The 17894-nt window shown below is 44.7% G+C and overlaps 1 protein-coding gene across 1 annotated transcript in view; it reads right to left on the reverse strand.

Annotated features, from left to right (window-relative positions):
• GNL2 (G protein nucleolar 2) overlaps positions 1-17894 on the reverse strand; it is a 147467-nt gene that overhangs the window by 93002 nt on the left and 36571 nt on the right. Inside the window, exons 5-8 of the mRNA XM_085647901.1 lie at positions 17438-17622; positions 12952-13018; positions 12079-12237; positions 5991-6104 (exon numbers count right to left, since the gene is read on the reverse strand). Coding sequence (XP_085504027.1) covers positions 5991-6104; positions 12079-12237; positions 12952-13018; positions 17438-17622 — 525 coding nt within the window. The remainder of the gene's footprint in view (positions 1-5990; positions 6105-12078; positions 12238-12951; positions 13019-17437; positions 17623-17894) is intronic.

A 17894-nucleotide genomic window follows, 5' to 3' on the forward strand; every position in this document is an offset into this window, starting at 1 on the left:
TTGCACCTCGATGCCATAATAAAGTACGTAAGAGCCACGTGGTCTTCCCTCTGCAATCATAGTGGCATCTGAATGCAGAGACTTCAAATACACCATCTGTTTCAATCCACTGGGAACAAACACTACACCTGAAAAAGCAACATCACTGAAATCAGCTAACACATCAAATTTCTACAACCACTATATGAAAACCTAACATTTTTTAGCTACGACAAATCAGGTTTCCTGCATCTTAAAACCATTCAATAAAGGAAGCAGATCTGAGGGATACTTACTCAACTTAAAATCCCATAACAGTAAAAACACCAAAATGGAATCATAAACTGATTTGACTGCAAGTTCTTGTTTTACAGTTTCAATATGGATATTTGATCTAAGAGTCAGAATGACAGAAGTGCTCTTCTCTGAATTAATGCATTAGCAGTAGGCATGCATAACAGGATCATTCGCAATTGTTGTGCAGCCTTCAAAGGCATCTCCAATGCCTTAATTTGAGCCCGGATAGTGGTAGTCAAAGCCACTCTTTGATATAGTGTCATATTAGACTCAATAAAAGCTAAATCTGAAATGTAAAGCCAATGCAACCGAGTGGATGGATACAGCAGCTGCTCCTTTAGCCATGGCTTGACTCAAACGTGTAATGAATGTATTAATTCACATTACTCCATCTTAACTCGAGAGAATTGTACAAACAAATGTGCCCACGAAAGGTCAGAGATCCAGTGGAAGTAACTTTTTCTCAATTCTAAAAACGCTTTATCTGGATGTAATGGCTATTAAAAGAGGTGTTCTTAGAAGCAGCAATGCCCACATGAATAGAATGTTCTGGTTTATCTTGGGTGGCAAGAGACGAGTGGGGAAGTAGCTTTGCATGTTTTCTATTACACTTCCCAACAAAGGCACGCATCAAAAAGAGTTTATTATCAAAGGGCCTGATTCCCAAATGCAGTCAACATTGAGGAGCTTATCAAAATTTTTAGGAGGCTCCTCCACTATGTCAGGAGATTAGGACTGGATGTTTCTGAACAGGACATTACGTTTTAGTGCAATAGTCACTGAGCATTAGAATTTGATGTCATCCATAAGAGAAGACTTTGGAGAGGAGCTGAAGTACCAATCTTTGAGAGCTACACACTACCTTAGTAGCACACCTTCATTTTCTTTGTAAACAATCTCTTAAATGGTACTGTTTAACTTTTACTAACATCTTACTCAACCTTACAAGTGAGGAGAATCTGAAAGGAAAGGTACCTGTATAACCTTGGGGTGAGGGTGATGAGGTGGTGGGATTAAAAAGCCAATGAGAGTAGTGTGGCAAAGGTTAGGGGCGAATGGCTTGACATAATAGTGTCAGATGCCTTGCTGAAATAGTATTTGCCTTTTAAGAGGACTGAACAAAAGGAAAACTCATCTCTTGTGCCACCAATTTACTATTTGAGCTATACAAATTGACTATCTTCACTGCATTTTTTTCTTTTTTGTCTGTTGTTGTTGCTGGATCAATCAATCAATCAGTGACACTTATAAAGCGCGCTACATACCCATAGGGTCTCAAGGCGCTGGGGGGGGGGGGGGTGCCGCTACTGCTCGAACAGCCAGGTCTTCAGCTTCTTCCTGAAGGAGAGGTGGTCTTGGGTCAGGCGCAGGTCGGACGGGAGGCAGTTCCAGGTCTTGGCGGCCAGGTAGGAGAAGGACCTTCCTCCTGTAGTCGCTCTTCGGATGCGGGGGACGGCGGCGAGGGCGTGGTTGGCTGATCGGAGGTGGCGTTTGGGAGCGTAGAAGTTGACTCGGCTGTTGAGGTAGCTCGGGCCTTGGTCGTGTAGGGCTTTGTGTGCGTGGGTGAGGAGGCGGAAGGTGATTCTCTTGTTGATGGGGAGCCAGTGAAGGTCTCTCAGATGTCCGGAGATGTGGCTGGATCGTGGGATGTCGAGGATGAGTCTGGCTGAGGCGTTTTGGATCCGCTGGAGTCTCTTCTGGAGCTTGGCGGTGGTCCCGGCGTAGAGGGCGTTGCCGTAGTCCAGTCGGCTGGTGACGAGGGCCTGGGTGACGGTCTTCCTGGTCTCAGTGGGGATCCACCAGAAGATCTTCCGTAGCATGCGTAGGATGTTGAAGCACGCCGAGGAGACGCTGCTGACTTGCCTGGTCATGGAGAGGGAGGAGTCCAAGATGAAGCCCAGGTTTCGTGCATGGTCTGTCGGTTTGGGTGCGGTGCCCAGGGCGGGAGGCCACCAGGAGTCGTCCCAGGCGGAGGGAGAGGAGCCCAGGATGAGGACCTCCGTCTTGTCCGAGTTCAGTTTCAGGCGGCTGGTCGTCATCCACTCGGCTACCTCTTTCATCCCTTCGTGTAGGTTGGCTCTGGCGGCGGCGGGGTTGTTGGTCAGGGAGAGGATCAGCTGGGTGTCGTCGGCGTAGGAGATGATGCTGAGGTGGTGTTTGCGTACGATGGCCGCGAGGGGGCTCATGTAGACGTTGAAGAGGGTGGGGCTCAGGGATGATCCTTGGGGGACGCCGCAGATGACTTCGGAGGCCTCTGACTTGTACGGTGGTAGGCGGACTCGCTGTGTTCTTCCGTCGAGGAAGGAGATGATCCATTCCAGCGCCTTGTCCTGGATTCCGATGTTGCTGAGGCGCCGTACCAGGGTGCGGTGGCAGACCGTGTCGAATGCCGCGGAGAGGTCTAGGAGGATGAGGGCCGCTGTTTCTCCATTGTCCATCAGGGCTCGGATGTCATCGGTGGCGGCGATGAGGGCGGTCTCGGTGCTGTGTTTGGCTCGGAAGCCGGACTGTGAGGGGTCGAGGGATCCGTTCGTCTCGAGGAAGGCGGCCATCTGCTTGTTGACGGTCTTCTCGATGACCTTGGCTGGAAACGGGAGAAGCGAGATGGGGCGGTAATTCTTGAGGTCGGTGGGGTCCGCTGTTGGTTTCTTGAGTAGAGCGCTGAGTTCGGCGTGTTTCCAGCTCTCGGGGAAGATGGCGGTGTCGAAGGAAGTGTTGATGATGTCTCGCAGGTGGGGTGCGATGACAGCGTCGGCCTTGTTGAAGATGTGGTGAGGGCAGGGGTCGGTTGGTGATCCGGAGTGGATTGAGTTCATCGTGCGGATGGTGTCTTCGGTGCTGATCGGGGTCCAGGCGTGGAGGGTGGTGGTGGGGGGGGGTGGCTGGTCGGTCGTGGTGTGCGTTGGCTGGTTGTTGAAGCTGCTGTGTATGTCTGTGATCTTGTTGTGGAAGTAGGAGGCGAGGGAGTTGCAGAGGTCTTGCGATGGGGTGATGTCGTGGTTTCCTGCGTTGGGGTTGGAAAGCTCTTTCACGATGTTGAAGAGTTCCTTGCTGTTGTGTGCGTTGTTGTCCAACCGGTCCTTGAATGCTGTTCTCTTGGCGGCGCGGATCAGCTGGTGGTGTTTCCGGGTGGCAAGTTTGTAGGAGGTCCTGTTGTCCGGTGTCGGATTCCTTTTCCAGACTTTCTCGAGGGCTCGGCAGTTCTTCTTGGAGCTCTTGAGTTCGTCGGTGAACCATGGGGCCTTCTTGCTGCCGGGTCTGCTAGGCGGGGTCCTCAGCGGGGCGAGTTCGTCCGCGCAGTTGCTGATCCACTTCGTGATGTTATCGGCGGCCTGGCTGGGGTTCGCTGAGCTGGCCGGAGGGTGTTGGCTCAGGGAGGTGGCGAGCTGGTCTGCTGTGATCTTGTTCCAGCTTCTGCGGGCGGTGTGTTGCTGGTGTTGGTGGGTCGTCGTTCTCTTGAAGGTGAAGTGGACGCAGCTGTGGTCCGTCCATTGAAGCTCTGTGGCGTGGCTGAAGTCGATGTCTGTGCTGGATGAGAAGACGGCGTCGAGTGTGTGTCCGGCGAGGTGGGTGGGGGTGGGCACCAGTTGCTTGAGTCCCAGGTTGGCGAGGTTGTCGAGCAGGGTGCTGGTGTTGTGGTCGTTGTTGTTCTCCAGATGGAAGTTGAGGTCTCCGAGGAGGATGTAGTCAGCGGAGGGGAGGGCATGCGGGCTGACGAAGTCGGCGATGTCCTCGCTGAATTGCGTGCGTGGTCCAGGGGGTCGGTAGATCAGGGTGCCTCTGAGGGTGGTGTTCGGGTTGGTGTGGATCTGGAAATGCAGGTGTTCGGCGCTGGTCAGGGTGTTGTCGGTGCTGGTCTTCAACTGTCATCAATTAAGCATACAGTACTGACACTGATGAAGCAGCGGAAATTATGATGAAACCATTAACAGACTGCAGAGGAATTGTGAATGTTGACAATATGGAGTGCAAATGCTGCATGATTGACAACTTCGGTACCTACATTGAAGCAGCTTCTGTGGATGCCAATTAAATTTTCAATACTGCCAATAAAGATAAGGTCACACATTTGGATGCTGTAGGTTTTTTGTAGACATCAGGGGAGGTTATGTTCTTTAAGTGTTTTCATCACCCTAAAGTGAAGAATAGTGCTTTGTATGGATGGAAAGCAGCCTCAAGGATTTAAGGCCGTTGTTGGAGGCAGCAGTCTCAGAAAGTGTTTTCTTAAAAGCAGGTTTGAAACCTGCTAGCAGTTTTAAATTGCAAGAAAAAACAAGCATTGGCATAGCCAATAGGTCTCGCCTTTGGGACCTTATAAGTGTTTAGCCATGCAACAGTTGCATAACTAAACACTTATAAGGTCCCAAAAGCGAGACCTATTGGCTATGCCAATGCTTGTTTTAACTGCTGCAATCTATTGAAGCCTCAGAACATCAAAGCAGTCGTGCGGCCGCGAAAGTGATCGCGATCAAACATCAAAGCGGGCGTGCGGCCGCGAAACTGAAAGTAATCGCGGTAAAGCGCGACGCGCGCGCCCGTGCACATGCACTGTATCTTTAGGCTGGCCTGGTAGCACTTTTTGGAGCCCTCACAAAATGTCTCGCCAGACCAGCGCATGCGCTGGGTCAGGCGAGACCTAATGAAAAATAAATACATTTTACTTCAATTATTTGAAAAACTGAGCTGGAGTGTAACCAAATAGCCCATAACTTGTTAAAGAATCTAGGGTCCGATGTACTAATGGCAGTTTGCAAATCTGGACATGCAAGTTTTCAAATCTGGACATGCAAATTGCACACCTTCCAATTTGCAAAAATGGATACAATTTTGTGATGCAAACTATTTACAAAAGGTCGCATTGCAAACTGTCCATATGCAGAGAGCCACAAAATGGCCTGATTTAGGAATAAATAGGTCGGTCAGCATTTCCGACCTACTTTGGTTGTCTACTAGTACAGGGATGGCGGCTTGCAAGTGACAGCTAGCTTTCATTCCTATTTCGGCATTCCTAATTTGAAAGGACCAGGTGCAGCTTATAAAACTTTTAATAGGGCTCAACAGCATGCTTTCCCAATACCCTCCCCCACTTGTGGTCGCCCAACATAATCACAAAGTCCCACATTGAGAGCATCATCTTTAACAATCAAAGATCAATTGGCCACATATCGTTGATACATTACATTGTGACTCGCTGTTAAAAAGCAATTGCCCTTTCATGTGCTTTCCTAATTGCAGTTCTGAAGGAGTCGTTGAACTCGTGTTTTTGCAGTGGGAAGTATTTTCTGACTTGCAAAAGGGATTTAAAAACATTGTTTTGTGACAGTAAATCATGTAATTTTGCGAATCACAGGGTATAAGACAGCAAAACAGTTTTTGTAGAATCTAGAGTAGGCCATGGTAGAATTGCTTGGGCCCATCAGCTCATTCGATTTGGCTAAAAAAGACAATCAAGTGGTGACTTAAAGTGTTTTAAATCTGTTGTGCAATTAATGTTCTGAGGAGTCTCAGTTTTGCAACAAGTAACATCTAGAAACATTTGTATCTTTACGAGATAACCAGTGCTGCAGAATAAAACTTGCTCTGTGGCAATTTTAACCTAAATTTGCAAATCACTTTTGTACCCAAATTATGAAGAATGCCAGAAGTAGCAATCAAAAGAGCCATCATCCATAGATAAAAAAAGATAAAGGGGAATGTTGTGCTCTGCTACCTACCTTGCCAAATTGCCGCAAAAGTTGAATGAACGCTCCTTTGCCAAAGGGATTTGTGAGACTTGCATGAAAGGCAAGTGTTGGGTACTCCTGGGAAAGGACTGCCACCCAACGTTTCTAGAAAAAAGACAAAGTGGAATCATAAATAAACTTAAAATAGTTTGCTGAATGTGTACAACTCTCAAACTTAAAAAGCGAAAGGTATGTATACAGTGCACCTTGAAATGCGTACCACCTATGTGACCTTTTATAAAAGTAGTTTGAGCTTTCAAAGGTTGGATCAAAGAGAACATTTTACAAGAAGAGGATTTAAGAATCAGTGTTCCTACTTGACAAAAGCAAAACTCAAAAAATCAAAAGGAAAAATTCCATGATTCAGACTTCAACGATATCAGTGTCATGGGCAAAAACTTACATCTTATATTTAGTGTGTAATAGAAATATTTACTGTTGTTGCATATATGTTTGTCATTTAAAAGGTAGGCATGTGTCTCTGAGTATGTGTGTAAAACGGAAAGAGTCCGAGAGAGATCAACAACGAGAGAGAATGAGGCAGTGAGAAAATAACATAGCAAAACAGTGAGGGACAATGTGAGGCAGGGAAAGACACATCCCTAGAGACAGGGTCAGAAAAAGAGTGCCAAGGAGATTGCTAGAGAGAAAATATTAAAGAAATACAGGGGGGATAGAGAGGGTATTTTTGTAACATCAAACCTGACTGATGCCATCCAACTCACATATTGTGGTCAGATATTTATCCTGGATTGCTCCATCTCAGCTCCTGGTCTGACCCTGTTACAACCTTCCGCCATAGGCCTACTACTAAGGTGTCTGGTTTATCATAGTGGGTGTTCTGTATGCGATTCTAGTTGAATCCACTAGGGGTGGTCTGTGGGTTCCCTGGGCTGCATTAGAACGACTACAGCCATGCCAAATTATTGACTCCTGCGATGAACCAGATAGAGATTTCACCTATGCACCCTTATTGTACCACATACAAAAAAACAGAGCCCACTACAGTGGTGTCAAATTCACACTCGGACTGAGCATCCTCCCCAATTGGTTTTTTCTATCAAATTCATTACTCTGTTGTGGTTTTTAATCCGTTGGTGGAATCATCTCTACAGATGGACTAACAAAGACCTGCATCTACTCTCCCTCACGCTCTCCTAACCATCCTCACGCTATCAAATCCGTGCTACACCTCTTTGACTAGCCAGACCTTGCACTAATGCAGGGACTCTGCTGCCATACTGCCTTGAATAAGAGCTATCCCCCCCAAAGAGACAGACAACCATCCAACCATCATATTACAAAGCAAGAGATACCTAAACCTATGCTCTCCATCTCTGCCAATCAGAAAAGAGACCATCTCTGCCAATCAGAAAAGAGATTTCACACACTCTGCTTCAATACTGACCAGAGCAATCACCAGGATACTCTGAGCAAACAGCTATCCCTTTCCACATACTCTATCATTGAACTAACCAATAACCTAAGAAACCTCCAGAACAGTTAATTATACCTCTCTGCACCCGATGCCCCCCCGCGATAGTACTCCAGACAGAGGTCAACTGGTCCAGCCAAAGCAAGACTTAAGCACTAAGAACCATGCCAGTGCCTACTCTAGAACCACATCCTCACCGACTAAAGGATTCTCTAAAACAAACCAATTTGCCAGCAAAGGCATGAACTTCGATTGGCCCCCAAAAATTGACTTTTCTGCTCCTTGATCAACGAAAGACCATAAAGCAAGAACGGAATCTACACGTGACTTAACCATCAGACTTCAAACTCGACCTTCTTCGACAAGAACAATGATAATGTGGCTCCACATTCAACATTACCAACAGGCCGGTCATCAACTTTCTGTAGTGGCTCACAATTGCTCACCGACAGGATTTTAAGGCAACAGATTAATTCTTGGACAAGCCCCTACTAATCTTGGCATAGGCAGGAAAGCATACCAGCCCACACAAATTTAGTTATTAGTAAAAATTATATTGACATTCAATAAGGTTTCAGTGCATGTTCAATTCCAGTGCTAAGAACTAAAACGTGGAACCCACTACATCAAACTTTATTTGTTGTGGTGTTATCAAACCGTATTTATCACTGTTTCTTTTAAGGGTGACGATCTGGTTGCTCTGCAAGGATATCGGCAATTCAGTCTCACTGTTTTGTTGCAACTAATTTAAACGATTATGGTCTATATTTCCCTCTACATACGCATACAATGCTCAACAAAGCAGCATGTTAGCACTACAGAAACGCCTGAAAATCTATAAAAAGACGAAAGGCGGACATCAAAGCTAGAAAAACTAAAAAGCCTGCTTGATATACTTACAATTTTGTATGTGTGCTGGTTACTGAATAGCATGAAATGGTGCCTTTTTACATGCAACGTGTAATTCAATAAAATGCATAACTGCAACAGTTTAAATACGTGAAAATCAAATTCCTGCTTTAAAGTGAAAATTCGTTTTGAAGTGAAACCCTTAAACAGGCTGTGGATTCTCAAATTCTATACATGTTTTGCCCATTACTTCCCTTAATAAAAGAACAATACAAGTTAACTTTTTTTATTGCTAGCGCAGACATTCAACAAAATGCAAAACAGACGAATTTTGATTTTTGGGTTCTGACAAAGGTTGTGCAAACCATGCAGGTCAGGGAGGAGGCCTCCACCACACACGTCTGGAGGAGACATAGATCGGAGGACAACAGATCGAGAACTAAATGCTCAGGGATGAAACGCCACTCTTAATACAGCACATCAGATTCAGATACGCAGATAACTTCATTATAAACACCTATAAACTTGATGAGCGAGTACAAGAGGCAAAAAGGCAAGCAGTTCCATGGCTATTGGACCTTGCATGGCTGCAAGGAGCAAACCACATCACTAGGGTAAGGCTGCGAAGTTTGTTCGCAAGTGCATGCTGTAGTAATGAAGAAGTGGTTTAAGGTACTCAATGTCAATTGGCTACACTTTAGTAATGCCTTACTTGGAAGTCTTATTTACATATGTATTGGTATTTATATAATGTTACTAACTAAAGCTTTTTACAACAATTTCAATGAGGTACAATATAACGTTTTAATGATTACAAAGCAAAAGGCAACAGAAATTCAGGGTACCCATATGAGGAAACACTTCTCCAATCCTGACAACTTTCCAACATATGCTTGTTGTCCATGTTCTAGGATAATTACCCTCTTGCTCTCCTCATAGACTGTTTACAGTTACATGGAGACTGACAGCAGATAAAGATTACAGATTAATTACAGGCTATTGGTCCTTCTTTGTCTTAAGCTCCATATTTGTGCAGGCACCGTTTTAACACCCGCCTTTTTTCAGGCTTTTTAATATAGTTTCTTATTTTACCTCCAAAGTTCTTGTTTTAAAGCACTATGTGCAGTTATCGCGTGATGTAAAATGGGCTTCCTTACGGCACCCACAGCTTCACTGCAACATCATCATCCCTTCTTTTCCAGCATCAAAATAGCCCCACCTCACTTGTAAAATCCTTGAATTACCTGGCCTTTTTATACTGCAGATATAGGAGCGTGTCTACTCTATCTCCAGTCTCACCGACTATACACATAATTATATTCTGAAATAAATGCTTAATCCACAGTATGTCTGCTTCATTTTACCCGGAATGCAAAAGAGAACAATATAAGCTGTGCACGGCAACGCGTGGATAGGGCCCACGCGAGCCCGCCGAGCACGATCTAGTCGATTGACTGAGATCACTGAGGGTGATCAATTGATTCTGCCATAAGGTAGTGCCCGGTTCATCCCATCACCGGGTGCAACGGGAGTCACAAGGGTGACCCCGGGAGGCTGGGGGCTCCTGTCTATGCCCTCATATAGATCTTTTGGGCAATAATGTTTGTATGGAGTGCCTCTTTAGAAACGCGCCTGGTTCTAGAATGGCACCTGCAGTAGATTGCGCCTGGGGTCTTAGCACCAGCATAAAGGAATCCCCCCGTTTTGCATCTACGGCGTAAATGCCACATAATAGAATGGAAATTGTATCTACTGTCCAGACCTACAAGGATGACCCCGATTTGCTCCCTGACTATGCGAGAATGACTCTGGAGGCATCACTCACCCCCTCTGAAGAAATGCGGACACTGGCCGTGTCCTCCTGCCGCCTCACTGCATTGATTGCACCCCCTATGCTTTTGAATCATTGAGAATTTTGAGGACCGACTGAACTTAACACCAAGGTCAAAACCCCCCTGCCTGACCTCAAGATGGCCGCCTCAGTTGGTCTCTCCACGATGCTCCACCACTACTGGACAATAGAACTGGTCATTGACCTGATCTTATCCACATCCCTCACCTGACTTTGATCCTGCCCCCCCCCTCCCTACTAGGACATGCACTCTTTGAATTTTCCCTCGACCGTGGTGACCCTGCCATTTGACCGATGCCTGGTGGAGCTACCTGTAAGCTGAAGAGGAGATGGGCTGTGGATCCCCCCTCGGCCGTCACCTACCCAGCTGGACTTTGGGCAGACGTTCCTTTGTCACTCCGTCGTATCTCCCTCCTACCCATTCACCCTACCCCCTTCCCCCTCTAAGCTCCCTTCTTCTTGCTTTCTATCCCTTTAATGTTTTTCTGTTGAGACCTAGCTATTTGACCAATGCCCGGTGGAGCTACCGGATAGCTGATGAGGAGATGGGCGGCGGATTCCCCCTCGGCCGTCACCTACCCAGCCGGACCTTGGGCAGACATTCCCTTCATCTCTCCGTCGTATCTATACCCTACCCCTTTTTCCCCTTACCCCCTTTCCCTTCTCACTCCACTTTCCTTTTCTTCTATGCTCCTTAAATGTTTTTACTGGTATCATCGGTAACTTGTAACTGATGTAAGTTTGCAACTATGTGGAACCTTATATAAAGTGCTCTGATACCTTCGGATCTAGCCGCTTTGATCAGCTATTGAGGAGATCGGCCTTGGTTCATCCCCTGACCGTCACCTACCCAGTCGGACTTTGGGCACAGTTTTTCTCCCCGTCTCCCTGTCTCGCCCCCCCCCCCATCGTATTTCTGTAACTTTGCTTTTTCCTTGTCTCCTATCTATCTATCTGTTTCCATTCAGCACTCTTTCTTTCTTTGACTTACTTCCTATGCTCCTATCCCCTCTAACCTGAATCTTTCCCCTTGCCCGCTACACCGCCTAGCCCCCTGTCCTTTTGTGCCCTTTGACTAAGCACTCCTTCTCCCCTTGTTGGGGAAAGATCCAATATTTATACTCTGGAGTCTCAGTGAACCCGCTGAGAGAGTCCACAGTGCCTAGGGAGCCACTCACAGTTGAGGTATGGTATGGCACCCTTTGCCAAAGCACTCCCTCTCCCCTTTTTGGGGAAGGATCCAGTATGTAGGACTTTGAGTCTCAGAGACCCCTCTGAGAGAGTCCACTGCATATAGGGAGCCTCTCGCAACAGATATGGGGAAATGATACCACTTCCCCTGGGATCACAGCTTACTGGACTTTGGACGCAGCTCTGACTCGTCTACCGGTTCTCTGACTCGTCTACCGGTTTGTGTCCCCGTCACCCTCCTCTTTCCATGCTGTCTCTCACCCTCCCCTCCTCTTTCCCTCCTCCATTCTCTGTCTACTTCCCCTGCTCTTACCCCCTCCCCATAATCTCTCCCCTTGCCTGCTTTCTCCCTTACGTATATGTCCATTTTTTGTTTGTCTCGACCTTACTTGTCACTATGTTGCCAGGCTCTAACAACTGTGTAACCTTTGTAACATTGTAACCTGCAATTAGGATCTGATACTCATGTAAAGCGCTCTGATACCTCCGGGTCTAGCCAGCGCTATATAAAACCTTTAAAATAAATAAATAAGCGCTTAGAGTAAGTAGGCATCCAGACAGAACTTGGAGTACTGCGCACTCACAATTTCAAACCTGGTTTATTTTTTTATTTTTAAATCAACTTCTCTTGTCTTCTCCCTATAAATAGACGTTTATAGTGTGTAATTTCGAAAAATAACTAAAGTCATGGACTTATTGAAGAGAAAAGAAACAACAAACACAGGCAATCAAGAGAGCAGATTAGCACTTACAGTGGCCCATGCTGGGATTAGATCACATTTGTTTAGTACAAAAATGAGATGTTTCCATGGCTTCTCTTTTTTGAGGTAGGCCTCAATGTGTGGAGAACGTGTGCCTTGTGGGTCTCTGGCATCCAGAACCTGGATTATTACATCGGATGAATCAATGACCTGTTGGCAAAAAGGTAATATTCAGGTAAGGTCAATGAGTAGGTTCTAAAGACTATCAAAAGATGAATGCTTGATGGCCAGTGCAATTTCTGGTGGCACAATTACAAAATGTTTCGAAATACCAGGGCTAAATTGTTTGCATCAATTACAGACCAAGTGAATTCATGCTCTAAGAACTGTTTGTATTTACAGTAAAGTCCGATTAGAAAAAGGTAACATCTCTTTCCCATGATGTTGTAAACTATTGTGCCATAAAATTATCACAAATATCCAACACATGCTACAATTAAATTCTTGCAAAAGACTTTCAGAACAAAATCATTCCCTTCAAAAAGCTTGCAATCCGTTTTACAGCGAAGACAAGGAAATCCAGACTTCTCCGAGCCCCTATTTAGTTTAAACCTATTTCATATAAACAGTCTGAGTGTATCTCACAGTAAACCCCGGTTTCTCTTCCAACCAGCCCCTCTGTTCTCAGGGTATATTAGTGAGGGTTGTATTCAGAGACAGTTTATTACATAGTGTATACATAAAATGAGTAACATAACACTATCTTATCATAAGTAATGCCAGCACAATGGGATTTACAAAGGCACTGTCACTATTATACGTTGGCTTTTTTGCAAAATCGATAAACCCAAACAGAGAAAGAAATATGCCTAGATTTTGGCCCGGTTTCCTCATAAAATTGAAGGTCCAATGTGCGTGCAATACCTTGTACAGCTCCCCCCAGATTCTTTTCGACTGCCCCTTTTTAAATATCTCCTCTCGTACTTCGTCTCTGTAAAAAGAAAGATACATTGTGTTGAACATGAAACACTGAATGCAAAACATTCAGCTTACAGAGGCCCTCTTATGACAAAGTTTGTTTTTCCGAACCCCCAACTAGAATAGACTCGAAGCAGCGTGGCAGCCATCCCATGGAACAATGTGTTTTCCTTCAAAAGGAAGCCTGACACCGCCAATCCAAGGATGAGCCGAGTTTGAGATCCCCATTCACTGCATCCTCCACACCTCTCCAAAGTGGGACAAGTATTACATTATTGACCTAACCAAAGTATTCGAGTGCACCAAAACATGGTATTTATTCACACAGTTTAACATACCAATAATCTGAATTTTCACAAATTTGTTATACATCAAAGTATCTTTATTCGGATATTAAAACATCCAGAAAAGAACAATATATTTACATATTTCATATACAATAATATGAACAGTTCATCATAAAACATTAAAATAAAACATATCTAATGGGCCATTCCAAGATCTCAATAGCAGAGTTGGGCCTAAGATTTGTGCTAAATTGCAAATTCATAGTTTTTATAAAGTGCAGTGTGCTAACAGCTATACAGATAGGGGATAGGGGAAATTTGTTATACAATTACCTTATCATTTAGATAGCTTTACTGCAAGCTGTGTGCTATAACACGGGATGGTACTTTGAGCAACGGAAATGAAAGCTCTACACAGCCATGTTTCCCTACAAGGCTTTCCAGTCTGTATATTGTACCACAAAAATATATTAGACGCATCTCGCTTAGTTAGTAAGTGACCTCTTGAAACAGCCCACAAAAAAATGAATCTTATGCATAATTGTTTATTGACAATGCTTGGACTCATTAGGCATGAAAATGAGGAAGCTAAAACGGAAGTAAGTACGTTTTGTTCTCAGATTCTCTGTTTGTATGGTATGGACTTCAACCCACCATCAGGTAGTCAAATACGTTGTAATCACTGCCAATATTGGAAGAACTGCCAACAAAAAGGCAAAGTGTTCGCTTAGATTATTGCAAACTTCCGAGGCATGCAGTCTGCAGTTTAATCAACACAAATAGCCAGACGACCAAGTTATGATGCCTACACAACCAAATTCTCAACATGAATTTTGCACTTGGTGCTTTCATGTAAAAGGCAGTGTCACGACAGACAGACATACAGACAGACAGACAGACAGACAGACAGACACACACACACACTTAGTGTTAGGTCAGACTTTCCACAGAAGAGAGTTTTTGTTCTCACTATTGACTTGTTGCAGTTTGACCATTCATCCACCTCAGCAACTTCCTGGGATGATTAGGGGCAGAGAAAAAGGGAAGATCCTAAAATGTGTTACTCCATGCAATGTCCTACAGGACTTTTAGACAGTGTCTTAGAAAAAACGGCTGAACAGAATTACATCAAATTTAGCAGAAAGCTACACCATTATGCAGAAAGTGTGTTTTTAGGGATTTGGTGTAAATATGTTTAGCGTTTTTTTAAATTAAAAAATGAATGTTCAAAAGTTAGTGAGATCTGGGCAGTCTGGCAATAGTGTCTTTCTGTCCCAGGTAGGAGGGTTGTCCCACTTGGGGAGATTGCCCCAAATATCCCCCTGGGGGGAGGGGGGCAAGGGGGATAGGGAAGAGGGGTGACACCCAGGATTTTGCCTTTGTGGCAGAAGAAAGTGATATGGGTGTTGCACTCGGACATTGGCCACACCCTCGTCTCCCAAAAAGGAACAAACCAGTCTTTTTGTTCCACCCAAGGCAGACAGGAGGCGTGCCCCAATTTGCCCCTGGTGGCCAGAAAGCCCACTGTATGGCAGGACGATATATATTTTATTTTAATAAAATAATGGGGTGGCTCAGGCCTTCCTAACAACCCCCCTACCCTCACCTCTAAAGCCTCAACAGTCTTTCTGCTGCCCTGCAGACTAGGAAATCCCATCCCAATGGAAAACGAGAGGATATTTTATTCCTTTGGGTATGGTTTTTCACATATGGGCCATGACAGTGTGGCTAACTTCCAATATCTTCCGACTTGTAATGACGAATCACTAAACTTGTTGGCATGGATAGGCTGCCACCTCAGAAAATCTACCTTAACTGCGCCAATAAAAACGCTGCACCATTTGTGTGGCTGAGACTAACGCCCGCATCCAGAACGGATCAAAACAGGGTCAATGGAGTCCCCCTCGCAAGGGTTCCCATTGACCTTGGTTTGATGTGTTTTTATTGGTACAAGTAGGGTAATGCTTTGTGGTAGGATTCTTGTGGATTTCTGCGGATTCCTTTTCCAAAGAAATGTAAGAAAAATGTGATTTCGGGCTTTGAGGCTTGCATGGCATTGTGGGTTAAGAACACCTCTTGGGATCCATGCAAGGCACACCACCCTGGAATCGCCCGGTTGTCTAGCTTTAAAAAATATCTGTAGTACGTAGGTTTGCATGGGTCGCACCACAACACAGTCACAAATACTGCAGCTTCCCCGACTGCTTATTTCTCAATGTAGAGCTTTAGGACCTTTTTGTGTAGTGGTCTTGTGGCTCACCCACACCAGTGGGGTACGGTTCTTGTCAGGGGACAATAGGGAAGAGTGATCGGAAATATGTAGCTCCCTGGGGATTCCAGAATTGTCTGCCACGAAACGTGAGAAAAATGTGTTTTCTACCAAAGTTGGACATTTGCAAGGGATTCTTGGTAAAGCTGCCTAGTGAGAAACACGCAAGTCATCCCACCTTGGATTACCCTAAGTGCTGGCTGAGCTAGTGCCCAAAATTCACAGATACCCACTTTGTAAAAAAAAGTGTCAGTTTTGAGTGGAAAAATGTCATGTATCCATTGCTTGTTGGGCCGTTTCCTGTGGTGGGCTGTAGGCCTACCTCACAAGTGAGGTACCACTTTTATTGAAAGACTTGGGGAAATGCTGGGTGGAAGGAATTTTGTCGCTCCCTGCAGGTTCCAGAACTTTCCATCGCAGAAATGTGAAGAAAAAAATTGTTTTTTCCATCAAAGTTTGAGGTTTGCAAGGGATTCTGGGTAAAAAACTAAACCTGGTGAGAGCCACACAAGTCACACCATTCTGAATTTCCCCAGGTGTCTAGTTTTAAAAAATGTGCAAGTTTGCTAGGTTTCCCTAAGTACGGGCTAAGCTAGGGCCAAAAATCCACAGCTACCCACTTTGCATAGAAAGGATCAGTTTTGAGTAGAAAAATGTGATGCATGCATGTTGCATTTTGGGCAGTTATCTGTTGCGGATAGTAGGTCTGCCCAAACAAGCGAGGCACTTTATATCAGCAACCATGAGGGAGTATTGAATAGCAGAACATTTGTTATAACCAATTGGATTTTGCTGCGTTTGTGCCTTCCAAATTTTCCCCCCGTGTGTGTTCGAAAGAAGACATTTTGAAAAATACCCTCCAAATCATATGCTAGTATGGGTACCCACAAACTCCGAGATGTACAAATAACAAATGCCCCTAAACGTTATATCTTGTGCCCATTTCAGAAATACTTAGGTTTCCTTGGTACCCATTTTTCACTCTACATATGAATTGGTCTATACTCGGTACATAATGAAAAACCATTCAACGGTGCAGCTCAGTTGTCAGCTTTGGGTAGCTTTGGTTCTCAAAAAACCTACACACCCTATCTATCCCCGCATTCGAAAGGGCATAGCGGACGGAATGGTATACTGCTTTTGTAAATCGGCCATTGTTACAATACGTTACAGATGAAAACATTGTCACAAATGGCCGTTTTTTAAATAATTTTTCAAATGTCTTTATTTCAACAGTTAGTTTCTTTGGGGAAAACATTGAGGGATCTACACATATGACCACTTGCTAAATTCTGAATTTTGTTGACTTTTCAGAAATCTATAGCTTTTCTGGATCACCCATAGGTTTCACATAGGTTTCTACAACAAACTGGAAGTCGGTTGGGAGCACAAAAAATAGGAGGAACGGGGAACCTCTTTGAAAAATGCCAAAGCTGGGAAGATGGTGACTTTGGCATAGCAAACCGTTCATTGATGACATTTTTAGGGGAAAAAACAGACATTTTTATCCAGAGCAGTTCTTTCCTATTTCTCCCAAATAACTCACAGTTTAGCAATATTTTGCCAATTTTATCAGTGCTCCCCAGCATAATCCACAAACCCTGGGCACTTTTAGAATCCCCAGGATGTTGGGGGGAGTGGCGGGAAGGACACAAATTTGGCATGGATACCTTATGTGGAAAAAAGTTATGGAGCCCAAGCGCAAACTACCCCAAATATCCAAAAAAGGGCTCAGCACTGGGGAAGGTGGTGACGTTGGAGAGGACGGGGGAGGGAGTTGGGGAGTGAGGGGGGAAGGGAGGTATTAGCCTCAGCAGGTAAGGGGTTAAAAACTAGAAAAATATCAGGTCATGCTGGAAAAAACCCATCTTTTTACCTGACACCATCATCTTCTACAACGAGATCGCGATCTTTTTCTTGACTGTAGTTATCCGCTGACGTTTCGGCTGTCTTTAGAAGCTCTTGAACATCACACACAGAGAGGCTGGGGCGCTTTCTTTGTGCTTTCGGGCCGAACGTTGTTTCAAATGTTTCGGTGTCCAGTATGTGCACTTTAGAGTTCTAAAAATAACCAAAAGGAGGCTGAGTGAATATAAAGTTAATGGCTAAATTTCATTTTAGTTCAGAAATATGTATTTTATCCCCAACTTAGGAAAGTTGGAAATGATTGTACATCTAATTAGAATAGAAAGTAGAAAAACAAAGTTCAGGGGCATGATTATCCTCTCTTCCAGCTGAAAAACATGGTGACTGCAGTAGATTTGTGCTTCAGATGTTGCTGTATGGGGCATATGCCAATCTTGAATTTTTTCAAGCATTTCCTTCTCGTTCTG

Source organism: Triturus cristatus, chromosome 3_2, assembly GCF_964204655.1.
Source record: "Triturus cristatus chromosome 3_2, aTriCri1.1, whole genome shotgun sequence".
In the NCBI taxonomy this organism is placed as follows: Eukaryota; Metazoa; Chordata; class Amphibia; order Caudata; family Salamandridae; genus Triturus; species Triturus cristatus.